The sequence below is a fragment of the Coregonus clupeaformis genome, chromosome 17 (genome assembly GCF_020615455.1).
Source record: "Coregonus clupeaformis isolate EN_2021a chromosome 17, ASM2061545v1, whole genome shotgun sequence".
Lineage (NCBI taxonomy): Eukaryota > Metazoa > Chordata > Actinopteri > Salmoniformes > Salmonidae > Coregonus > Coregonus clupeaformis.
Window position 1 is genome coordinate 15,657,705 of NC_059208.1, and position 27,546 is coordinate 15,685,250.

The window sequence follows — 27,546 nt, forward strand, 5'->3', positions numbered from 1 at the left end:
TTCCCAATCAGAGGCAGCTGTAGCTCGTTGTCTCTGATTGGGGACATACTTAGGCAGCCTTTTGGTACCAGTCAGTTGTGGGATCTTGTTCCGTGTGAGGTATGTTATTTTGTCTACCTTGGACTTCACGTTTCGTTTGTTGTTTTGTCGTGTGTTCAGTACGTAAATAAATATGAATACATATCACGCTGCGCCTTGGCCCTTCTCGTTAATGAACGATCATGACAGAAGATCCCACCAAATGAGGACCAAGCAGCGTGTCCAGGAACAGACAGCCTGGACCTGGGAGGAGATCCTGGACGGGAAGGGATCCTGGACTTGGGAGGAGATTCAGGCCGGAATGGATCGCCGTCCTTGGGAGGAGACTGTGGAGGCGCGTTATAGAGAGGAGCAGCGGCAACGCAGAGGGTGCCGGCCGAGGAGGAAGCCCGAGAGACAGCCCCAATATTTTTTTTGGGGGGGGCTAAAAGGGTGGTTGGCAGAGCCTAGTGTTAGAGCAGAGCCAACTCCCCGTACTCATGCTAGGAAGCGTGTGACTGGGCAGGCTCCGTGTTATGCGGAGCCACGTACTGTGCCGCGAGTGTTCCGGCACAGTCCTGTACGTCCTGTGCTAGCACCACGCACGTGTCGTGCGAAGATGGGCATTCAGCCAGGACGGGGTGTGCCGGCTCAACACTCGTGGTCTCCAGTACGCCTCCTCGGTCCCGTATATCCTGCGCCGGTGCTACGTGCTGTATCGCCAGTACGAGTGCACAGCCCCGTACGTCCTGTGCTAATGCCTCACACATATTGTGTGGAAGTAGGCATTCAGCCAGGACGGGTTGTGTCAGCTCTCCGCTCCAGACCTCCAGTCCGCCTCCACTGTCCGGTACGGCCCGTTCCTTCTCCCCGCACCAAGCCAGTGGTGCGTGTTCCCAGTCCGGCCCGGTCCGGTCCTGCTCCCCGCACCAAGCCAGTGGTGCGTGTTCCCAGTCCGGCCCGGCCCGTTCCTGCTCCCCGCACCAAGCCAGTGGTGCGTGTTCCCAGTCCGGCCCGTTCCTGCTCCTCGCACCGAGCCAGTGGTGCGCGTCGCCAGCCCGGTCCGGCCTGTTCCTGTCCCTCGCACCAAGCCAGTGGTGCGCGTCGCCAGCCCGGTCCGGCCTGTTCCTGTCCCTCGCACCAAGCCAGTGGTGCGCGTCCACAGTCCGGTACGGCCCGTTCCTGCTCCCCGCACCAAGCCAGTGGTGCGTGTTCCCAGTCCGGCCCGGCCCGTTCCTGCTCCCCGCACCAAGCCAGTGGTGCGTGTTCCCAGTCCGGCCCGGCCCGTTCTTGCTCCCCGCACCAAGCCAGTGGTGCGTGTTCCCAGTCCAGCCCGGCCTGTTCCTGTCTCTCGCACCAAGCCAGTGGTGCGCGTCGCCAGTCCGGTACGGCCCGTTCCTGCTCCCCGCTCCAAGCCAGTGGTGCGCGTCGTCAGCCCAGTCCGGCCCGTTCCTGCTCCCCGCACCAAGCCAGTGGTGCGCGTCGTCAGCCCGGTCCGGCCCGTTCCTGCTCCCGCACCAAGCCAGTGGTGCGCTGTCGTCAGCCCGGTCCGGCCCGTTCCTGCTCCCCGCACCAAGCCAGTGATGCGCGTCGTCAGCCCGGTCCGGCCCGTTCCTGCTCCCCGCACCAAGCCAGTGGTGCGCGTCGTCAGCCCGGTCCGGCCCGTTCCTGCTCCCCGCACCAAGCCAGTGGTGTGTGTGTCCAGTCCGGCACGGCCCGTGCCTGTTCCACCGGTGCATGGTCCGGCACCGGTCAGCTGCTCCACTCCGGAGCCAGAGCAATCCGCTCCACCGGGGTCCGGTCCAACTCCAGTCAGCGGATCCACTCCGGAGCCAGAGCAATCCGCTCCACCGGGGTCCAGTCCAGCTCCGGTCAGCCGCTCCCCTCCGGAGCCAGAGAAGTCCGCTACACCGGTGCCCAGTCCAGCTCCGGTCAGCGGCTCCAGTCCGGAGCCTGTACAGTTCGATCCATCGTTGTCGGGTCCAGCTCCAGTCAGCGGTGCCAGACCAGACCAGGGGCGCAACAGGGAGGTGGAGAGAAAGTGGTGGTCACGCCCGGAGCCGGATCCGCCTCCGAGGCGAAATGCCCACCCGGCCCCTACCCTGTTATGTTTATGTGGCGCGTCGGAGTCCGCACCTTTGGGGGGTACTGTCACGCCCTGACTCAGGGGACGTTTATTTGTTGAGTCAGGGTGTGTATATTCCTTGTTATGTTGTGTTTTTCTATGTTTAGTTCTAGATCGTTTAGATCTATGTTGGCCAGGGTGGTTCCCAATCAGAGGCAGCTGTAGCTCGTTGTCTCTGATTGGGGACCATACTTAGGCAGCCTTTTGGCACCAGTCAGTTGTGGGATCTTGTTCTGTATAGGTTTGTTTTGTGTAACCTTAAGACTTCACGTATCGTTTGTTTGTTGTTTTGTCGTGTTCAATACTTAAATAAACATGTACGCTTATCACGCTGCGCCTTGGTTCCACAAATCTTTAAACGATCGTGACATATGTAGTGTATTATGTCGTGTATTATGTAGTGCATTATGTATTGTATTATCTAGTGTTATGTGGTGTATTATGTATTATATTATGTATTGTATTATGTAGTGTCTTATGTAGTGTGTTATGTATTGTATTATGTATTGTATTGTGTATTGTATTATGTTGTGTATTATGTATTGTATTATGTAGTCTATTATGTAGTATATTATGTAGTGTATTATGTATTGTTTTATGTAGTGTATTATGTATTGTATTATGTTGTGTATTATGTATTGTATTGTGTAGTGTATTATGTAGTGTATTATGTAGTGTATGTTAGTGTATTATGTAGTGCATTATGTAGTGTATTATGTATTGTAATACGTTGTGTATTATGTATTGTATTATGTAGTGTATTACATATTGTATCATGTACTGTATTATGTATTGTATTATGTAGTGTATTATATATTGTATTATGTATTGTATTATGTATTGTATTGTATTATGTAGTGTATTATGTATTGTATTATGTAGTGTTATGTAGTGTGTTATGTATTGTAATATGTAATGCATTATGTATTGTATTGTATTATGTATTGTATTATGTAGTGTATTACGTATTGTATTATGTATTGTATTATGCATTGTATTATGTAGTGTTATGTAGTGTATTATGTATTGTAATATGTAGTGTATTATGTATTGTATTATGTATTGTATTACGTAGTGTATTATGTATTGTATTATGTATTGTATTGTGTAGTGTATTATGTAGTGCATTATGAAGTGTATTATGTATTATATTATCTATTGTATTATGTAGTGTATTATGTATTGTATTATCTAGTGTTATGTAGTGTATTACGTATTGTAATATGTTGTGTATTATGTATTGTATTGTATTATGTATTGTATTATCTAGTGAAATGTATTGTATTATGTAGTGTATTATGTATTGTATTATGTATTGTATTATGTAGTGTTATGTATTGTATTATATATTGTATTATGTAGTGTATTATGTAATGTATTATGTAATGTATTATCTAGTGTTATGTAGTGTATTACGTATTTTAATATGTTGTGTATTATGTATTGTATTGTATTATGTATTGTATTATGTCGTGTTTATGTATTGTATTATGTAGTGTTATGTAGTGTATTCTGTATTGTATTATGTATTGTATTATGTAGTGTATTATGTAGTGTATTATGTAGTGTATTATGTATTGTATTATGTATTGTATTGTGTATTGTATTATGTAGTGTAATATGCAGTGTAATATGCAGTGTATTATGTAGTATATTACGTATTGTATTATGTAGTGTATTATGTAGTGTATTATGTTGTGTATTATGTATTGTATTGTGTACTGTATTATGTAGTGTATTATGTTGTGTATTATGTATTGTATTGTGTACTGTATTATGTATTGTATTATGTATTGTATTGTGTAGTGTTATGTAGTGTATTATGTATTATATTATGTATTGTAATATGTAGTGTTATGTATTGTAATATGTAGTGTATTATGTATTGTATTATGTAGTGTATTATGTAGTGTTATGTAGTGTATTATGTATTGTATTATGTAGTGTTATGTATTGTAATATGTATTGTATTATGCAGTGTTATGTACTGTAATATGTAGTGTATTATGTATTGTATTGTATTATGTAGTGTTATGTAGTTTATTATGTATTGTATTATGTAGCGTTATGTATTGTAATATGTAGTGTATTATGTATTGTATAATGTAGTGTATTATGTATTGTATTATGTAGTGTATTTGTTAGTGTATTATGTAGTGCATTATGTAGTGTATTATGTATTGTAATATGTAGTGTATTATGTATTGTATTATGTAGTGTATTATATATTGTATCATGTAGTGTATTATGTATTGTATTATGTAGTGTATTATATATTGTATTATGCATTGTATTATGTAGTGTTATGTAGTGTATTATGTATTGTAATATGTAGTGTATTATGTAGTGTATTATGTATTGTATTATGTAGTGTATTATGTAGTGTATTAGTGGTCCTCTGTAGCTCAGCTGGTAGAGCACGGCGCTTGTAACGCTAAGGTAGTGGGTTCGATCCCCGGGACCACCCATACACAAAAAAAAAATTATGCACGCATGACTGTAAGTTGATGTGGATAAAAGCGTCTGCTAAATGGCATATTATTTATTTTATTTACATAGTGTATTATGTATTGTATTATGTATTGTATTGTGTAGTGTATTATGTAGTGCATTATGAAGTGTATTATGTATTGTATTATCTATTGTATTATGTCGTGTATTACATAGTGTATTATGTATTGTATTATGTATTGTATTGTGTAGTGTATTATGTAGTGCATTATGAAGTGTATTATGTATTGTATTATCTATTGTATTATGTCGTGTATTATGTATTGTATTATCTAGTGTTATGTAGTGTATTACGTATTGTAATATGTTGTGTATTATGTATTGTATTGTATTATGTATTGTATTATTTCGTGTTTATGTATTGTATTATGTAGTGTTATGTAGTGTATTATGTATTATATTATGTATTGTATTATGTAGTGTTATGTATTGTGTATTGTATTATGTATTGTATTATGTAGTGTATTATGTAGTGTATTATGTATTGTATTATGTATTGTATTATGTAGTATATTATGTATCGTATTCTGTATTGTATTATGTAGTGTATTATGTATTGTATTATGTAGTGTATTATGTATTGTATTATGTAGTGTTATGTATTGTATTATATATTGTATTATGTAGTGTATTATGTAATGTATTATGTAGTGTATTATGTAGTGTTAAGTATTGTATTATGTATTGTATTATGTATTGTATTATGCAGTGTTATGTAGTATATTATGTATTGTATTATGTAGTGTATTATGTATTGCATTATGTAGTGTATTACGTATTGTATTATGCATTGTATTATGCAGTGTTATGTAGTATATTATGTATTGTATTATGTAGTGTATTATGTATTGTATTATGTATTGTATTATGCAATGTTATGTAGTATATTATGTATTGTATTATGTAGTGTATTATGTAGTGTATTATGTATTGTATTATGTGTTGTATTATGTAGTGTATTATGTATTGTATTATGTAGTATATTATATATTGTATTATGTAGTGTATTATGTATTGTATTATGTAGTGTATTATGTAGTATATTATATATTGTATTATGTAGTGTATTATGTAGTGTTATGTATTTTATTATGTAGTGTATTATGTAGTGTATTATATATTGGATTATGTAGTGTTATGTATTGGATTATGTAGTGTTTTATGTAGTGTTATGTATATTATGTGTTGTGTTTTGTTTCCTCTATGTTTACATATATAATATAGGACCAACATTTCAATAACCTGGCAGTACATGTGTCAGTGTGTCTCTCTCTGTTTTCTCCCTAAGTCCACTACACTTGACTGATGCAGCAGCAGCTGAGCTGTCTGTGCTGCTAAGCCTAGCATCACTGAGACCAGAAGACCAGGGGACCACCACACTGCCTGTGCTGGGCCCAGCAACTTCCTAGGGTAAAACTGTATATTAAGGTCCATAATTTAGAAGGCATTTACAAACTGTTTGCTCAACATACACGACCGGTCAAAAGTTTTAGAACACCTGCTCATTCCAGGGGTTTTCTTTATTTTGTACTATTTTCTACATTGTAGGATAATAGTGAAGACATCAACACTATGAAATAACACATATAGAATCATGTAGTAACCAGAAAAGTGTTAAACAAATCAAAATATATTTTATATTTGAGATTCTTCAAATAGCCACCCTTTGCTTTGATGACAGCTTTGCACACTCTTGGCATTCTCTCAACCAGCTTCATGAGGTAGTCACCTGGAATGCATTTCCATTAACAGATGTGCCTTCTTAAAAGTTAATTTGTGGAATTTCTTTCCTTCTTAATGTGTTTGAGCCAATCAGTTGTGTTGTGACAAGGTGGGGGGGGGGGGGGGAATAGCCCTATTTGGTAAAACACCAAGTCCATATTATGGCAAGAACAGCTAAAATAAGCAAAGAGAAACGACAGTCCATCATTACTTTAAGACATGAAGGTCAGTCAATACGGAACATTTCAAGAACTTTGAAAGTTGGGGGGGGTATACAGAAAATAGCCCTATTTGGTAAAACACCAAGTCCATATTATGGCAAGAACAGCTAAAATAAGCAAAGAGAAACGACAGTCCATCATTACTTTAAGACATGAAGGTCAGTCAATACGGAACATTTCAAGAACTTTGAAAGTTGGGGGGGGTATACAGAAAATAGCCCTATTTGGTAAAACACCAAGTCCATATTATGGCAAGAACAGCTAAAATAAGCAAAGAGAAACGACAGTCCATCATTACTTTAAGACATGAAGGTCAGTCAATACGGAACATTTCAAGAACTTTGAAAGTTTCTTTAAGTGCATTCTCAAAAACCATCATTCGCTATGATGAAACTGGCTCTCATGAGGACCGCCACAGGAATGGTAGACCCAGAGTTCATTAGAGTCCCCAGCCTCAGAAATTGCAGCCCAAATAAATGCTTCACAGAGTTCAAGTAACAGACACATCTCAACATCAACTGTTCAGAGGAGACTCTGTGAATCAGGCCTTAATGGTCGAATTGCTGCAAAGAAACTACTACTAAAGGACACCAATAAGAAGAAGAGACTTGCTTGGGCCAAGAAACATGAGCAATCGACATTAGACCGGTGGAAATTTGTCCTTTGGTCTGGAGTCTAAATTTGAGATTTTTGGTTCCAACCGCCGTGTCTGTGATTTATTTAGAATTCAAGGCACACTTAACCAACATGGCTACCACAGCATTCTGCAGCGATATGCCATCCCATCTGGTTTGGGCTTAATGGGACTATCATTTGTTTTTCAACAGGACAATGTAAGGGCTATTTGACCAAGAAGGAGAGTGATGGAGTGCTGCATCAGATGACCTTGCCTCCACAATCACCCAACCTCAACCCAATTGAGATGGTTTGGGATGAGTTGGACCGCAGAGTGAAGGAAAAGTAGCCAACAAGTGCTCAACATATGTGGGAACTCCTTCAAGACTGTAGGAAAAGCATTCCAGGTGAAGCTGGTTGAGAGAATGCCAAGAGCAAAGCTGTCATCAAGGCAAAGGGTGGCTATCTGAAGAATTTCAAATATAAAACACTTTTTTGGTTACTACATGATTCCATATGTGTTATTTCATAGTTTTGATGTCTTCACTATTATTCTACAATGTAGAAAATAGTAAAAATAAAGAAAATCCCTTGGATGAGTTGGTGTTCTAAAACTTTTGACTGGTAGTGTGTATTAATCATTACTCCCACAATCGTAAATGATAGTAAATTAGTTATTCACAAATGTACACTATATATATATTTCCTTAAACAGAGAGAGAGAGAAGGAGAGAGAGAGAGACTGCCAGTTCCTTAATGTTGCGGCTGTATAATAAGGTCAATGGCTGAATTAAGGAACTGGCAGTCTCTCTCTCTGCTTCTCTCTCGGTTTTCTTCTATTGAATACAATACACAACCTTATGTGTTTGACATAGAATGACGCCTGGACTAGTTTATGTGGATGAGATAGATTTCCAGCCTTGTGCTTTGTTTGACAGTGCGTGTATGCTCATCTTTCTGCCAAGAAGTGACAAGCCTTTTCAGTGAATGAAATAAGCGGGAGATAAGCGGGACTTTCCAGCCTTCAGTGGCGGTGGGCTATGTAATGTAATCCGACACCAGAGTCACTCGTTACTACAGCTCATAAACCCATTCGCTGGGCTGAAGAGACTACACTCGTTACTACAGCTCATAAACCCATTCGCTGGGCTGAAGAGACTACACTCGTTACTACAGCTCATAAACCCATTCGCTGGGCTGAAGAGACTCAGAGATTCACAAGCTAATAAACATTGATAAAACAATTCAAATACACAGACAGTGCCCGAATTTGACCTTTATTGCAATACATGATGACTTGTGTTTAATAATAAAAAAGCACTGTATAAATGTCTAGTAGATGGCTATTGCCTTATTTGTGTTATGAAAGCCAATCTAGTGACTTGTTAGGCTATATTTCAAATAGCCTAGTGTCTAAATGTTCCCCCGAATCCCTCCTTCCCTAATTAGCCTACTATAGTAGGTATGAAATATATTTCATACAATATACAGCCAGAATATTAGGCGTAACTGGCAACACTAGGCCTAGGCGACATGATCTGTGTCAGTGTGTCTTTCTCTGTTTTCTTCCTACCTCGACTGCACCACAGCAGCTGATCTGACACAGCACTCGGACCTGCAGAACCAAATATAACATTTAGCAGCGTTGGCCTCAAGACCCCTTTTGTTGGTCTCTCAACCTTTTGGGCACTACCTTTCCGTTTTTCTGTTCTGACTGAGTGACTGACAGAGTTAATGGCTGACAGAGTTAATGCATAAACTGAACCTTAAACACTTCAACACTTTACATTTGGAACAACTTCGAAATGTGATGTTTGAGAAACATGGATGAACGTCTAATTCTGATGTGAGACTGTGAGAACTGGTAGGACAGAGAGTCAGAGCGGGTTTTATGGTGCTTTCAAGACAACTGGGACCTCGGGGGGGAAAAACGACGTCAATTCATGACCTCAGTGATCTTAATGTCGGAAAGTCTGAGCTCAAAAAAAAAAAGCTCTGACTGGGAACGGTCATCCAACTCGGAATTCCAAGTAGGGAAAATCTGGCATATTTCTAGAGCTCTGACGTTCCGACCTGAAGATCACTGATGTCATGATTTGACCTCGTTTTTTTCAGAGTTCCCAGTTGTCTTGAAAGCACCATCATTCCCTTTGATGATGTGCTTTTGACTTTGAATGTGAATTTACGCCACCTCAGCTCGGCCACCAATGGTCAGCCAAATGCTCAATATAGATTATTATTATAACAGAGAAATTGCGCAAAAGTCATAAATTAAACGGGCCTATGGGCTGTGTCCTATTTATTTTTTAAACCAAATATATATATATATATATATATATTTTTTTTTTGTCCATTTCGACCGGCCCACCTCAACAAAAGTTGGTCCAGCCCCTCTGGCATTTGCCAGAATTGCCAAACGGCCAATCCGCCCATGTCCTGAAATCAGTTTTCCTTCCCCTAATCATTTTTCAGAAATGTTCTATTTCCCGATGTCCCCTTTTAAAACATCACCATTTTCCTTCCTTCAGTGTGTAGTACAAATATGTTCCACCAGGTGACATAATATCCCTGAAAACAACTCGTCATCCCCCAGAGAGCGGTCCTGTCCATCTACTTACTGTAGTATCAAAACTCTCTGGCTCAGATATAAATACGATTACACACTGTGATTCGCTCATGTTAGGATGTCTCACCTTGTTTGAGGATCTAACTGATCTGCCATCGGCAGCATCCTGGCTCAGAGCATCTCTAAAGGCTATTGGTCAATAATATAATTATCCAGCATAGTATACTGCTTTCATCCATAAGACACAGGGCCAACTAGCCATCAGACTAAAATAGAATATTGTTAGTAATTGTGATGGCTAAGCAACCTAGTCTCATAGACTACACGTAACATAGTAAATGTAAATCCGGGACATTAAAATTAGTGTGATATGTTACGTCAGGTATGGTTAAATAGGACAGAAGGTTACTTAAGGCAAACAGGAAGTAGGGTGGTTGGTCAGGGTGGACAGGTGGGCGTATAACGCGAACATCTAGCAACCCAAAGGTGGTGTGTTCGAATTTCATCACAGACAACTTTATTGTTTTAGTTAATTAGCAACTTTGCAACTACTTACTGCTTCTAAGCTCTTTGCTACTACTTAGCATGTTAGCTAACCCTTCCCTTAACCCTAACCCTAACCCTAACCCTAAACCTTTTAACCTAACTCCTAACCCTAACCTTAAACCGAACCTTAACCCTAACCTTAACCCCTAACCTTAACCCTTTGACCTAACTCCTAACCCTAACCTTGAACATAACCTTAACCCTAATCTTAACCCCTAACCTTAACCCTTTAACCTAATTCCTAACCCTAACCTTAACCCTAACCTTAACCCCTAACCTTAACCCCTAACCTTAATCTCTCATCGAAGAATGGCGCTGCAATGGATAGGACACATTTTCCCCGGCTCCTGAACAATTTTTTTGCGCTGATTTTAACTTTTTTGTTCATAATGTTTCTGCCATCGTTTCCTATGACCGAAAAGAGCTTCTGGACATCAAAACAGCGATCACTAACCTCTATTTGGATGAAGATTTCTACTTCAACGAGTCAGGGGTGCAGGACATACTGCTCACCCCGGACCAGGCCTTAATCCCAGAGACTCAAAAAAGAAAAATAACTGTAGTATCCTATGTTTCTTGAAGTCATGGCTGAATAAGAACATGGATAATGTACACTACCGGTCAAAAGTTTTAGAACACCTACTCATTCAAGGGTTTTTCTTTATTTTTACTATTTTCTACATTGTAGAATAGTAGTGAAGACATCAAAACTATGAAATAAAACATATGGAATCATATAGTAACAAAAAAAGTGTTAAACAAATGAAAATATACACTGCTCAAAAAAATTAAGGGAACACTAAAATAACACATCCTAGATCTGAATGAATGAAATAATCTTATTAAATACTTTTTTCTTTACATAGTTGAATGTGCTGACAACAAAATCACACACAAATTATCAATGGAAATCAAATTGATCAACCCATGGAGGTCTGGATTTGGAGTCACCCTCAAAATTAAAGTGGAAAACCACACTACAGGCTGATCCGACTTTGATGTAATGTCCTTAAAACAAGTCAAAATGAGGCTCAGTAGTGTGTGTGGCCTCCACGTGCCTGTATGACCTCCCTACAATGCCTGGGCATGCTCCTGATGAGGTGGCGGATGGTCTCCTGAGGGATCTCCTCCCAGACCTGGACTAAAGCATCCGCCAACTCCTGGACAGTCTGTAGTGCAACGTGGCGTTGGTGGATGGAGCGAGACATGATGTCCCAGATGTGCTCAATTGGATTCAGATCTGGGGAACGGGCGGGCCAGTCCATAGCATCAATGCCTTCCTCTTGCAGGAACTGCTGACACACTCCAGCCACATGAGGTCTAGCATTGTCTTGCATTAGGAGGAACCCAGGGCCAACCGCACCAGCATATGGTCTCACAAGGGGTCTGAGGATCTCATCTCGGTACCTAATGGCAGTCAGGCTACCTCTGGCGAGCACATGGAGGGCTGTGCGGCCCCCCAAAGAAATGCCACCCCACACCATGACTGACCCACCGCCAAACCGGTCATGCTGGAGGATGTTGCAGGCAGCAGAACGTTCTCCACGGCGTCTACAGACTCTGTCACGTCTGTCACATGCTCAGTGTGAACCTGCTTTCATCTGTGAAGAGCACAGGGTGCCAGTGGCGAATTTGCCAATCTTGGTGTTCTCTGGCAAATGCCAAACGTCCTGCACGGTGTTGGGCTGTAAGCACAACCCCCATCTGTGGACGTCGGGCCCTCATACCACCCTCATGGAGTCTGTTTCTGACCGTTTGAGCAGACACATGCACATTTGTGGCCTGCTGGAGGTCATTTTGCAGGGCTCTGGCAGTGCTCCTCCTGCTCCTCCTTGCACAAAGACGGAGGTAGCAGTCCTGCTGCTGGGTTGTTGCCCTCCTACGGCCTCCTCCACGTCTCCTGATGTACTGGCCTGTCTCCTGGTAGTGCCTCCATGCTCTGGACACTACGCTGACAGACATAGCAAACCTTCTTGCCACAGCTCGCATTGATGTGCCATCCTGGATGAGCTGCACTACCTGAGCCACTTGTGTGGGTTGTAGACTCCGTCTCATGCTACCACTAGAGTGAAAGCACCGCCAGCATTCAAAAGTGACCAAAACATCAGCCAGGAAGCATAGGAACTGAGAAGTGGTCTGTGGTCACCACCTGCAAAACCAGTCCTTTATTGGGGGTGTCTTCCTAATTGCCTATAATTTCCACCTGTTGTCTATTCCATTTGCACAACAGCATGTGAAATTTATTGTCAATCAGTGTTGCTTCCTAAGTGGACAGTTTGATTTCACAGAAGTGTGATTGACTTGGAGTTACATTGTGTTGTTTAAGTGTTCCCTTTATTTTTTTGAGCAGTGTATTTTATATTTGAGATTCTTCAAATAGTCACCCTTTGCCTTGATGACAGCTTTGCACACTCTTGGCATCATCCAAATAGAGGTTAGTGGTCGCTGTTTTTATGTCCAGAAGCTCTTTTCGGTCATAGGAAACGATGGCAGAAACATTATGTACAAAGAAGTTAAAATCAGCGCAAAAAAATTGGCCAGGACCCGGGGAAAAACGTGTGCTATCCATTGCAGCGCCATTCTTTTACGAGAGATTAAGGTTAGGGGTTAGGGTTAAGGTTAGAGTTAAGGTTAAGGTTTGGGTTAGGATTTAGGTTAAAGAGTTTAGGTTAGGGTTAGGAATTAGGTCAAAGGGTTAAGGTTAGGGGTTAAGGTTAGGGGTTATGGTTAGGTTTAAGGTTTAGGTTAGGAGTTAGGTTAAAGGGTTAAGTTTAGGGTTAGAGTTAGGGTTAGCTGTCTATTTACCACCACAAAGTGATGCTGGCACTAAGACCGCATTCAACCAGCTGTATATGGCCATAAGCGAACGAGAAAAGGCTCATCCAGAAGTGGCACTCCTAGTGGCCGGTGCTTTTGATGCAGGAATACTGAAATCCGTTTTACCTTATTTGTACCAGCATATCACCTGTGCAACTAGAGGAGAAAAAACTTGAGAACACCTTTACTCCACACACAGAAATGCATATAAAAGCACTCCCACACCCTCCATCAAACAGGCAAAGTGTCAATACAGGACTAAGATCGAATCCTATTACACCAGCTCTGACTCTTGTCGGATGTGGCAGGGCGTGCAAACTATCACGGATTACAAAGGGAAACCCAGCCGCGAGCTGCCAAGTGACGCTAGCCTACGAGACGAGCTAAATTTACATTTACATTTACGTCATTTAGCAGACACTCTTATCCAGAGCGACTTACAAATTGGTGCATTCACCTTATGATAGCCAGTGGGACAACCACTTTACAATTAATTTTTTTATATTTTTCTAATTTTTTCTAATTCTAATTTTTAGAGTAAATTTTTAATTTTAATTTGATTTATATATATATATATATATATATATATATATATATATATATATATATATATATATATATTTGTTGTATTAAAAAAAATATATCCCAATTTTTTTTGTGTGTCTTTCTACTATATATTTTTTTATATTTATTATTTTATCCTCGTATTTTTATTTTATTTAATATATATTTTTTTATTATTATTATTATTAATACTTTCTTTTTTATTATTTTTTTGGTGGGGGTGGGGTGGGGGGGGGGGGGTGTAGAAGGATTACTTTTATACTATCCCAGGTATTCCTTAAAGAGGTAGGGTTTCAAGTGTCTCCGGAAGTTTGTCAGTGACTCCGCTGTCCTGGCGTCGTGAGGGAGCTTCTTCCACCATCGGGGTGCCAGAGCAGCGAACAGTTTTGACTGGGCTGAGCGGGAACTGTGCTTCCGTAGAGGTAGTGGGACCAGCAGGCCAGAGGTGGAAGAACACAATGCCATCGTTTGGGTGTAGGGACTGATCAGAGCCTGAAGGTAAGGAGGTGCCGTTCCCCTCACAGCTCCGTAGGCAAGCACCATGGTCTTGTAGCAGATGCGAGCTTCAACTGGAAGCCAGTGGAGTGTGCGGAGGAGCGGGGTGACGTGAGAGAACTTGGGAAGGTTGAACACCACGACGGGCTGCAGCGTTCTTGATGAGTTGTAGGGGTTTAATGGCACAGGCAGGGAGCCCAGCCAACAGCGAGTTGCAGTAATCCAGACGGGAGATGACAAGTGCCTGGATTAGGACCTGTGCTGCTTCCTGTGTAAGGTAGGGTTGTACTCTGCGAATGTTGTAGAGCATGAACCTACAGGATCGGGTCACCGCTTTTATGTTAGCGGAAAACAACAGGGTGTTGTCCAGGGTCACACCAAGGTTCTTTGCACTCTGGGAGGAGGACACAACGGAGTTGTCAACCGTGATGGCGAGATCATGGAGCGGGCAGTCCTTCCCCGGGAGGAAGAGCAGCTCCATCTTGCCTTCTATGCTCGCTTCGAGGCAAGCAACACTGAACCATGCATGAGTGCACCAGCTGTTCCGGACGACTGTGCGATCACACTCTCGGTAGCCATTGTGAGTAAGACCTTTAAACAGGTTAACATTCACAAGGCCGCAAGGCCAGATGGATTACCAGGACACGTACTCAGAGCATGCGCTGACCAGCTGGCAAGTAACATTTTAAACCTCTCCCTGACCCAGTCTGTAACCTACATCTTTTAAGCAGACCACCATAGTCTCTGTGCCCAAGAATGCCAAGGTAACCTGTCTAAATGATTATCGCCCCGTATCACCCACATCTGTAGCCATGAAATGCTTTGAAAGGCTGGTCATGGCTCACATCAACACCATCATCCCAGACACTCTGGACCCACTCCAATTCGCATACCGCCCCAACAGATCCACAGATGACACAATCTCTATTGCACTCCACACTGCCCTTTCCCACTTGGACAAAAGGAACACCAATGTGAGAATGCTTTTCGTTGACTACAGCTTATCGTTAAACACCATAGTGCCCTCAAAGCTCATCACTAAGCTAAGGATCCTGGGACTAAACACCTCCCTCTGCAACTGGATCCTGGACTTCCTGACGGGCCGCCCCCAGGTGGTGAGGGTAGGCAACAACACATCCGCTACGCTGACCCTCAACACTGGGGGCCCCTCAGTGGTGTGTGCTCAGTCCCCTCCTGTACTCCCTGTTCATAACTGCGTGGCCGTACATGACTCCAACACCATCATTAAGTCTGCAGACGACACAACGGTGGTAGGCCTGATCACTGACAACAATGAGACAGCCTATAGGGAGGAGGTCAGAGACCTGGCAGTGTGGTGCCAGGACAACAACCTCTCCTTCAACGTCAGCAAGACAAAGGAGCTGATCGTGGACTACAGGAAACAGAGGGCAGATAATTTTTTTAGACTTGCCATAACAAAAAGTTTGAATACTTATTGACTCAAGACATTTCAGCTTTTAATTTTTTATTAATCTGTAATTGTAAAATTGACATTATGGGGTATTGTGTGTAGATCAGTGATACAAAATCTCAATTTAATAAATTTTCTATTCAGGCTGTAATACAACAAAATCTGGAAAAAGTCAAGGGGGGGAATACTTTCTGAATGCACTGTAAATAGTTTGTTAAATAGTTAACCAAATAGCTACCCGGACTATCTGCAATGCATTGACCCTTTTTGTACAAACTTTTTTGACTCATCACATACGCTGCTGCTACTGTTTATTATCTGTCACTTTATTCCTAGTTACAGTATAGGTAAATATCTACCTCAATCACATCGACTATAGCCAAGTTATCGTTACTCATTGTGTATTTATTATTACTTTTAGTATTACATGTTTTACTTTTCTATTATTTCTCTATTTTCCTTCTGTCGGCATTGTTGGGAAGGGCCCGTAAGTAAGCATTTCACTGTTAGTCTACACCTGTTGTTTACGAAGCATGTGACAAATAAAATTAGATTTGATTTAACCCTAACCCTAACCCTAGCTAACTTTAGCCACCTAGCTAATGTTAGTGTTAGCCACCTAGCTAACGTTAGCCACAACAAATTGCAATTCGTAACATATTATACATTTTGCTATTCATAACATATCATACAAATTGTAATTCATAACATATCATACGAAATGGATGATGGACATCCACATATTAATACATACCATACAAAACTTAACATAACATATCTACCCCTGAGTCCAGGTTGGCCTAAGGCCCACCGGCCATGTGCATCAGTAAATACAGGTATAGAGCTGTAAACACTAGGCCCTGTGTAACCTACAGACAGCTACAGAGTTGGGTCACACCTCTGTAGGGCAGAGTTTAGGACTGGCAACACCTTCATTCATCAAAGTTATTTCGGTAGAGTACCGGAGGAAACTAAGATTGACATAATGCATCTGCTTCTTACAACTCTATGAATCTGTTGCGGACATTTCTCTCTCCAGTCATTTCCTTTCCGACCAGTGAAGTTATCATTGTGAGAACACCCCTGAGTCTGAGGTGATAGAGAGTATTATATATCTCCTCTGTCTCCCTACCATCCAGGAGCCAATCCCTGCTCTGATCCTCTGTCTCCCTACCATCCAGGAGCCAATCCCTGCTCTGATCTTCTGTCTCCCTACCATCCAGGAGCCAATCCCTGCTCTGAACCTCTGTCTCCCTACCATCCAGGAGCCAATCCCTGCTCTGATCCTCTGTCTCCCTACCATCCAGGAGCCAATCCCTGCTCTGATCCTCTGTCTCCCTACCATCCAGGAGCCAATCCCTGCTCTGATCCTCTTTGTCTAGGGTCTTATTCTTCCCCGTGACCTCCACACAATACCCCTGACACTGCAGCCTAGGAGTTGTTCACTGAATCACTGTGTACCAAGTACCAACTGTGTATCTATAACTGGATAGCTTTAGCTTTAGGACATATTATTGATTTTCAATCAACATACCCACCACAAAGCCATATAGCTGTTCATGAATCATAAACCATTTACAGAACATGCAGTTGGTGGATGTGTCCCACATTCCCCAATACCAACCAGGATCCATTCCCTCCCTGTGTGTGTTTCCTGGTAATGTCCAGACATGAAACTGGTTCCCATGGAATACCTGGCATACAACACACCTTTCACCTTTATCTACTATAACAACACACCTTTCACCTTTATCTACTATAACAATACTATCTGCTATAACAACATTACACTTTATCTGTTATAACACTACACTTTATCTATTATAACAACACTACACTTTATCTATTATAACAACACTACATTTTATCTGTTATAACAACACTTTATCTGTTATAACAACACTACACTTTATCTGTTATAACAACACTACACTTTATCTGTTATAACAACACTACACTTTATCTGTTATAACACTACACTTCATCTGTTATAACAACACTTTAACTGTTATAACAACACTACACTTTATCTGTTATAACAACACTTTACCTGTTATAACAATACTTTATCTGCTATAACAACACTACACGTTATCTGTTATAACAACACAACACTTTATCTTCTATAACAACACTTTATCTACACTACTACTGCCTTTCTGGCTGACTGGTTGACTGACTGGCTGACTGACTGGTTGACTGACTGGTTGACTGACTGGCTGACTGACTGGTTGACTGACTGACTGGCTGACTGCCTAACTGGCTGATTGACTGACTGACTGGCAGACTGACGGACTGACTGCCTAACTGGCTGACTGACTGACTGGCTGACTGCCTAACTGGCTGATTGACTGACTGACTGGCAGACTGACTGACTGCCTAACTGGCTGACTGACTGGCTAACTGGCTGACTGGCTGACTCTCTGGCTGACTGTCTGACTGCCTAAATGGCTGACTGACGGACTGCATAACTGGCTGACTGACTGGCTGACTGATTGTCTAACTAACTGGCTGACTGACTGACTGGCTGAATGACTGACTGGCTGACTGACTGCCTAAATGGCTGAATGCCTAACTAGCTGGCTGACTGACTGCCTAAATATCTGACTGACTGACTGACTGACTGACTGACTGACTGACTGACTGACTGACTGACAGACTGGCTGACTGACTGACTGACTGGCTGATTGATTGCCTAACTAACTGGCTGACTGACTGACTGCCTAACTGGCTGACTGACTGGTTGACTGATTGTCTAACTAGCTGGCTGAATGCCTAACTAGCTGGCTGACTGACTGACTGACTGACTGACTGACTGACTGCCTAACTAACTGGCTGACTGACTGGCTGACTGCCTAACTGGCTGACTGGTTGACTGACAGAGTGGCTGACTGACTGAATGAATGATTGGCTGACTGAATGACTGACTGGCTGACTGGCTGATTGACTGCCTAACTAGCTGAATGCCTAACTAGCTGACTGCCTGACTGGCTATACTGACTGCCTAACTGGCTGACTGACTGTCTAACTGTATAGCGACAAAGATGACAGAGAGAACAGTGAGAACATCAGCCTTGTCCAGACCCGCTCTCATTCAATTCAATTTAAGGTCTTTATTGTCATGGGAAACATATGTTAACATTGCCAAAGCAAATTATGTAGATAATAAACAAAAGTGAAATAAACAATCAAAATTAACAGTAAACATTACACTCACAAAAGTTCCAAAATAATAAAGACATTTCAAATGTCATATTATGTCTATATACAGTTTTGTAATGATGTGCAAATAGTTAAAGTGCAAAAGGGAAAATAAATCAACATAAATATGGGTTGTATTTACAATAGTGTTTGTTCTTCACTGGTTGCCCTTTTCTTGTGGCAACAGGTCACAAATCTTGCTGCTGTGATTGCACACTGTGGTATTTCACCCAATAGATATGGGAGTTTATCAAAATTGGGTTTGTTTTCTAATTCTTTGTGGATCTCTGTAATCTGAGGGAAATATGTGTCTCTAATATGGTCATACATTTGGCAGGAGGTTAGGAAGTGCAGCTCAGTTTCCACCTCATTTTGTGGGCAGTGTGCACATAGCCTGTCTTCTCGAGAGCCAGGTCTGCCTACGGTGGCCTTTCTTAATAGCAAGGCTATGCTCACTGAGTCTGTACATAGTCAAAGCTTTCCTTAAGTTTGGGTCAGTCACAGTGGTCAGGTATTCTGCCACTGTGTACTCTCTGTTTAGGGCCAAATAGCATTCTAGTTTGCTCAGTTTTTTTGTTAATTCTTTCCAATGTGTCAAGTAATTATCTTTTTGTTTTCTCATGATTTGGTTGGGTCTAATTGTGTTGCTGTCCTGGGGCTCTGTGGGGTCTGTTTCTGTTTGTGAACAGAGCCCCATGACCAGCTTGCTTAAGGGACTCTTCTCCAGGTTCATCTCTCTGTAGGTGATGGCTTTGTTATGGAAGGTTTGGGAATCGCTTCCTTTTAGGTGGTTGTAGAATTTAACGGCTCTTTTCTGGATTTTGATAATTAGCAGGTATCGGCCTAATTCTGCTCTGTACATCAAGGATATTTTTGCAGAATTCTGCATGCATTTTGTGAATTCATTTTGTGAATTCTTGGTTGGTGAGCGGACCCCAGACCTCACAACCATAAAGGGCAATGGGTTCTATAACTGATTCAATTATTTTTAGCCAGATCCTAATTGGTATGTCACATTTGATGTTCCTTTTGATGGCATTGAAGGCCCTTCTTGCCTTGTCTCTCAGATCGTTCACAGCTTTGTGAAAGTTACCTGTGGTGCTGATGTTTAGGCCGAGGTGTCTAGATGGAATTTGTATTTGTGGTCCTGGCAACTGGACCTTTTTTGGAACATCATTATTTTTGTAAATGTAAATGTATTACTGAGATTCTCTCTCTCTCTCTCTCTCTCTCTCTCTCTCTCTCTCTCTCTCTCTCTCTCTCTCTCTCTCTCATTGCAGGTCAAATCAAATCAAAGTTTGTTGGTCATGTACACAGATTTCCAGATGCTATCGCAGGTGCAGTGAAATACTTGTTTTTCTAGCTCCAACAGAGCAGTAATACCTAGTAATACAAAACATTACGCCCATAATCTAACTGGTAAAAAATAAAGAAATGAAGAAATATCAGAACGAGCAATGTAAGAGTCCGGAATATACTGTAAATGTACTGTATGGCTTGCCAAAGTATTCACCTCCCTTGGCATTTTTCCTATTTTGTTGCCTTAAAACCTAGAATTAAAATGGATTTTGGGGGGGTTTGTATCATTTGATTTACACAACATGCCTACCACTTTGAAGATGCAAAATATTTTTTCTTGTGAAACAAACAAGAAACATGACAAAAAAACAGAAAACTTGAGCGTGCATAACTATCCTGACTTTGTGTCCTAACTAGGGTTAGGTTTAAATCACATTTTAAGAAAGGAATTGTAGAAATAGGCGAGGTATATGACTTTGTGTCTGTGGTAACTAGTGACGACCTATGTGCAAAAGTAGTTTATGTCGCGTTTATATGCTTGTCGGAACTAGGAAACTCGGAACTCTCCGATTTGCTAACGCATTGTTGAAATATGATCCCGAGTTTCCAGCTTGGGATGTATTAGAATAAACCAATAGGAAGCTCTACGCAAATACCTTACGTTAATTTTCACTCAGAGGATCCGAGTTTCCTATAGCACGTCAACGCGGCATTACACACCGCACAAACGTTCTAATATATGACTTCTACAGTCATTTGCAACTATGTCAATGGGATATGACCGTCTTTCAATAGTTGGTTTTTACTCCAGATCCGTTTAATTAGAAAGGGACTCATCCGCTAATTTACTGGTTTACTAAGCGCCAGGGAACGCACACGTTGCGCAGTTGCGCACATCATACAGCCAGCCTTGAACCAAAGGACGCAAAGACAGGATCCTGATAAAAAAAGTGGTATTACCTGTGGGCCAAGTTCATTTGACATCCTTCCTCCAGTGCCTCAGCTACTGAAACTTGACAGTCCAGTTCCTCAAGCAAGACCTAGTGAACATGCCTCAGGAGTTTGACAAGTAAGTCGTGTACTGTGCTGCTTGCCGAAGTTATTATGCCTGTTATCTTTGGCCCTCTTGTTGACCTAATATCCCACAAGGAATTTATTTTGCCTAATTGATGTACATATTACGTCAATTTACCTGGACGAACCTGTACCCCCGCGCATTGACTCGGTACCGGTACCCCCTCTATGTAGCCTCGTTATTGTTATTTTATTGTGTTACTTTTTCTTACTTTAGTTTATTTAATATAAAAAATTAAAAACATTGTAAGTAAGCATTTCTGAAAGGTCTACACCTCTTGTATTCGGTGCATTTGACAAATAAAATGTGATTTGATTTGATTAACACATTGGTGACACATTTCTACAACCACCAACAGTAGCAGCAGTAAATATTCGCAGATTATGGCAGGTCTAACTTCTGTGGCTATTATGGTAACATAACTTGTGGTGGAATACTTGAAATGATGTGTCAGCTATATAGTCTGCCTGCTGTCTAGCATCTTTGACTCAGAGAAAAATATTTTAGGAATTAAATGCATCATTATTATTGATAAATATTGTGAAAGGCTATATTTTGTGAGAAAAATCAATACATTCATTCATTGCTGTAGTTTAACATATGCTGCAGCTCAATCAACATGATCATTATCTGTGACTAGCAAATGATCAGAGGGATACCATCAACAGTGTCAGGGAGGCAGGAGCTGCTTGATGTAAGCTTGGTGAGAAACAGCCTTGGGCAGAGCTCACAGCAACAGTAGTGGCTTGGCAGACATGTTCTCCCACTGTTTCCCATTGTGTTGGTTCCAAGAGTGTGAATATATATGGGTGTGTCCTAGAGTAAGCATCTGGTAATGTCGTTGTATTGTGTCCTACTGGTTGAAGTGTCCTGGGGTAAGGAATACTTTTTGGGGATTGTCCCACAGTAGGCGTCTGGTGATGGTGGTGCCCAACGAGATGTCTGCCCCGTCCCGGAGGTCCTTCAGCAGTGAGGACGAGGCATGGAAGACCTACCCGGAGAACCCTCTGACTGCAGCTACCAAGGCCATGATGAGCATCAATGGAGACGAGGACAGTGCCACCAATCTTGGACTGCTCTATGATTATTATAAGGTGAGAGGTCAGGGGTTAGACTGCTCTATGATTATTATAATGTGAGAGGTCAGGTGTTAGACTGCTCTATGATTATTATAAAGTGAGAGGTCAGGGGTTAGACTGCTCTATGATTATTATAAGGTGAGAGGTCAGGGGTTAGACTGCTCTATGATTATTATAAGGTGAGAGGTCTGGGGTTAGACTGCTCTATGATTATTATAAGGTGAGAGGTCAGGGGTTAGACTGCTCTATGATTATTATAAGGTGAGAGGTCAGGGGTTAGACTGCTCTATGATTATTATAAGGTGAGAGGTCAGGGGTTAGACTGCTCTATGATTATTATAAGGTGAGAGGTCAGGGGTTAGACTGCTCTATGACTATTATAAGGTGAGAGGTCTGGGGTTAGACTGCTCTATGATTATTATAAGGTGAGAGGTCAGGGGTTAGACTGCTCTATGATTATTATAAGGTGAGAGGTCAGGGGTTAGACTGCTCTATGATTATTATAAGGTGAGAGGTCAGGTGTTAGACTGCTCTATGATTATTATAAGGTGAGAGGTCAGGGGTTAGACTGCTCTATGATTATTATAAGGTGAGAGGTCAGGTGTTAGACTGCTCTATGATTATTATAAGTTGAGAGGTCAAGGGTTAGACTGCTCTACGACCACTATAAGGTGAGGTCAGGGGTTAGGAGTTAGACTGCTCTACGACCACTATAAGGTGAGAGGTTAGGCGTTAGACTGCTCTACGACCACTATAAGGTGAGAGGTCAGGGGTTAGACTGCTCTACGACCACTATAAGGTGAGAGGTCAGGGGTTAGACTGCTCTACGACCACTATAAGGTGAGAGGTCAGGGGTTAGACTGCTCTACGACCACTATAAGGTGAGAGGTTAGGAGTTAGACTGCTCTACGACGACTATAAGGTGAGAGGTCAGGGTCAGGGTTAGGAGGGTTGTGGTTAGTAGGCCATGATGAACCTCAGTAGAGACGAAGACAGCGCTCTATGACTAAGGTGAGACGGCTGCAGTGGGAGAGGTCATTAAGGGGGATTCCTTGTGTTGTACCTTTTCCTTATGTGCTTTATTTGCCCCAACCCTAAAACCTGCTGCTAGCCAAGGCTCTGATATGAAATCTGACAGGTCAACGTCAAAGCTAAGTTGATACTTATGTTCAGTCAAATCATTGTAACGTTTCACACTGTTGAAGTGAGCTAATAACCCTCCTTGTGATAAATGTATTTATTTTTTATTTCACCTTTAGTTAACAGGGTAAACCAGTTGAGAACAAGTTCTCATTTACCTGTGGTGTGTGATTATTCTTCCTAGATCCCAAGAGACAAGCGACTACTGCCCAGCTCTAAAGCAGCAGAGACATCAGACCCTGATACCCAGGGGCACCTGGAGACCCCGGAGAACCACGTTCAGGTGTTAAAGACTGAACCTGTCAACCTGTCTCTGAACATCCAGCAGCTGGACTGTACAGACAGGCAGGGGTATGGAGGGGGTGGAGGGGGAGCTGTGGTGAAGACTGAGGCCCAGACGTCTTGCTACATGGCTCCTGGGGGTCCGTACAGGGGAGCTGGGGAGCAGCAGCAGGTCCGGGTGGTTTATGAGCAGAACAATCCCTATGACCATGGTTCCCTGTTCAGTCATGTCAGCCATGTTGTGAGCCACAGAGGCTACATGAATGAGGAACAGAGCCAGAGGAGTTCTCCAGACAGCACCTATGATGGCTCCTACCCTGAGGAGCAGGAGGTGAGGCCTGGAGCAGAGTGGTGTGGTGTCTAGATGTTTTGTTATTCATTTGAATCCAATCAATTATGATCAACTGGAGCAAAACCTTTTCAGCCATTACTGTACTGTTGTTCCTGTTTCTGTTGGTTAATGACACTATACTCCCATATCTCCTGACATGACTGTACTGTTGTGTATTCATCATACAGAGATACAGACCATCACCTTCTATAGGAGGGGACAAATCCCTCTACAGTCAGCCTGGAGTGTAAGTTACTGACTGTCTCTTTAACCTCTACAGTCAGCCTGGAGCGTTAGTTACTGACTGTCTCTTTAACCTCTACAGTCAGCCTGGAGCGTTAGTTACTGACTGTCTCTTTAACCTCTACAGTCAGCCTGGAGCGTTAGTTACTGACTGACTCTCTTTAACCTCTACAGTCAGCCTGGAGCGTTAGTTACTGACTGTCTCTTTAACCTCTACAGTCAGCCTGGAGCATTAGTTACTGACTGACTCTTTAACCTCTACAGTCAGCCTGGAGCGTTAGTTACTGACTGTCTCTTTAACCTCTACAGTCAGCCTGGAGCGTTAGTTACTGACTGTCTCTTTAACCTCTACAGTCAGCCTGGAGCGTTAGTTACTGACTGACTCTCTTTAACCTCTACAGTCAGCCTGGAGCGTTAGTTACTGACTGTCTCTTTAACCTCTACAGTCAGCCTGGAGCATTAGTTACTGACTGACTCTTTAACCTCTACAGTCAGCCTGGAGCGTTAGTTACTGACTGTCTCTTTAACCTCTACAGTCAGCCTGGAGCGTTAGTTACTGACTGTCTCTTTAACCTCTAGAGTCAGCCTGGAGCGTTAGTTACTGACTGTCTCTTTAACCTCTACAGTCATCCTGGAGCGTTAGTTACTGACTGTCTCTCTTTAACCTCTACAGTCAGCCTGGAGTGTAAGTTACTGACTGACTCTCTTTAACCTCTACAGTCAGCCTGGAGCGTTAGTTACTGACTGACTCTCTTTAACCTCTACAGTCAGCCTGGAGTGTAAATTACTGACTGACTCTCTTTAACCTCTACAGTCAGCCTGGAGCGTTAGTTACTGACTGTCTCTTTAACCTCTACAGTCAGCCTGGAGCGTTAGTTACTGACTGTCTCTTTAACCTCTACAGTCAGCCTGGAGCGTTAGTTACTGACTGTCTCTTTAACCTCTACAGTCAGCCTGGAGCGTTAGTTACTGACTGACTCTCTTTAACCTCTACAGTCAGCCTGGAGCGTTAGTTACTGACTGACTCTCTTTAACCTCTACAGTCAGCCTGGAGCGTTAGTTACTGACTGACTCTCTTTAACCTCTACAGTCAGCCTGGAGCGTTAGTTACTGACTGACTCTCTTTAACCTCTACAGTCAGTCTGGAGCGTTAGTTACTGACTGTCTCTTTAACCTCTACAGTCATCCTGGAGCGTTAGTTACTGACTGTCTCTCTTTAACCTCTACAGTCAGCCTGGAGCGTTAGTTACTGACTGTCTCTTTAACCTCTACAGTCAGCCTGGAGCGTTAGTTACTGACTGTCTCTTTAACCTCTACAGTCATCCTGGAGCGTTAGTTACTGACTGTCTCTCTTTAACCTCTACAGTCAGCCTGGAGCGTTAGTTACTGACTGTCTCTTTAACCTCTACAGTCAGCCTGGAGCGTTAGTTACTGACTGTCTCTTTAACCTCTACAGTCAGCCTGGAGCGTTAGTTACTGACTGACTCTCTTTAACTTCTACAGTCAGCCTGGAGCGTTAGTTACTGACTGACTCTCTTTAACCTCTACAGTCAGCCTGGAGCGTTAGTTACTGACTGACTCTCTTTAACCTCTACAGTCAGCCTGGAGCGTTAGTTACTGACTGACTCTCTTTAACCTCTACAGTCAGTCTGGAGCGTTAGTTACTGACTGTCTCTTTAACCTCTACAGTCATCCTGGAGCGTTAGTTACTGACTGTCTCTCTTTAACCTCTACAGTCAGCCTGGAGCGTTAGTTACTGACTGTCTCTTTAACCTCTACATTCAGCCTGGAGCGTTAGTTACTGACTGTCTCTTTAACCTCTACAGTCAGCCTGGAGCGTTAGTTACTGACTGTCTCTTTAACCTCTACAGTCAGCCTGGAGCGTTAGTTACTGACTGTCTCTCTTTAACCTCTACAGTCAGTCTGGCGCGTTAGTTACTGACTGTCTCTTTAACCTCTACATTCAGCCTGGAGCGTTAGTTACTGACTGTCTCTTTAACCTCTACAGTCAGCCTGGAGCGTTAGTTACTGACTGTCTCTTTAACCTCTACAGTCAGCCTGGAGCGTTAGTTACTGACTGACTCTCTTTAACCTCTACAGTCAGCCTGGAGCGTTAGTTACTGACTGTCTCTTTAACCTCTACAGTCAGCCTGGAGCGTTAGTTACTGACTGACTCTCTTTAACCTCTACAGTCAGCCTGGAGCGTTAGCTACTGACTGTCTCTTTAACCTCTACAGTCAGCCTGGAGCGTTAGTTACTGACTGTCTCTTTAACTTCTACAGTCAGTCTGGAGCGTTAGTTACTGACTGACTCTCTTTAACCTCTACAGTCAGTCTGGAGCGTTAGTTACTGACTGACTCTCTTTAACCTCTACAGTCAGTCTGGAGCGTTAGTTACTGACTGTCTCTTTAACCTCTACAGTCAGCCTGGAGCGTTAGTTACTGACTGTCTCTTTAACCTCTACAGTCAGCCTGGAGCGTTAGTTACTGACTGTCTCTCTTTAACCTCTACAGTCAGCCTGGAGCGTTAGTTACTGACTGACTCTTTAACCTCTACAGTCAGCCTGGAGCGTTAGTTACTGACTGACTCTCTTTAACCTCTACAGTCAGTCTGGAGCGTTAGTTACTGACTGTCTCTTTAACCTCTACAGTCATCCTGGAGCGTTAGTTACTGACTGTCTCTTTAACCTCTACAGTCAGCCTGGAGCGTTAGTTACTGACTGTCTCTTTAACCTCTACAGTCAGCCTGGAGCGTTAGTTACTGACTGACTCTCTTTAACCTCTACAGTCAGTCTGGAGCGTTAGTTACTGACTGTCTCTTTAACCTCTACAGTCAGCCTGGAGCGTTAGTTACTGACTGTCTCTTTAACCTCTACAGTCAGCCTGGAGCGTTAGTTACTGACTGTCTCTTTAACCTCTACAGTCAGCCTGGAGCGTTAGTTACTGACTGTCTCTCTTTAACCTCTACAGTCAGTCTGGAGCGATAGTTACTGACTGTCTCTTTAACCTCTACAGTCAGCCTGGAGCGTTAGTTACTGACTGACTCTCTTTAACCTCTACAGTCAGTCTGGAGCGTTAGTTACTGACTGTCTCTTTAACCTCTACAGTCAGCCTGGAGCGTTAGTTACTGACTGTCTCTTTAACCTCTACAGTCAGCCTGGAGCGTTAGTTACTGACTGACTCTCTTTAACCTCTACAGTCAGCCTGGAGCGTTAGTTACTGACTGTCTCTCTTTAACCTCTACAGTCAGCCTGGAGCGTTAGTT

The 27,546-nt window shown here is 42.5% G+C and overlaps 1 protein-coding gene across 1 annotated transcript in view; it reads left to right on the forward strand.

Moving 5' to 3' along the window:
* Positions 1–21,098: 21,098 nt before the first annotated feature.
* Positions 21,099–27,546, forward strand: part of LOC121585964 (grainyhead-like protein 2 homolog) — a 49,252-nt gene continuing 42,804 nt past the window's right edge. Inside the window, exons 1-4 of the mRNA XM_041902330.2 lie at positions 21,099–21,201; positions 22,115–22,301; positions 23,611–24,039; positions 24,228–24,286. Coding sequence (XP_041758264.2) covers positions 21,182–21,201; positions 22,115–22,301; positions 23,611–24,039; positions 24,228–24,286 — 695 coding nt within the window. The 5' untranslated portion in view covers positions 21,099–21,181. The remainder of the gene's footprint in view (positions 21,202–22,114; positions 22,302–23,610; positions 24,040–24,227; positions 24,287–27,546) is intronic.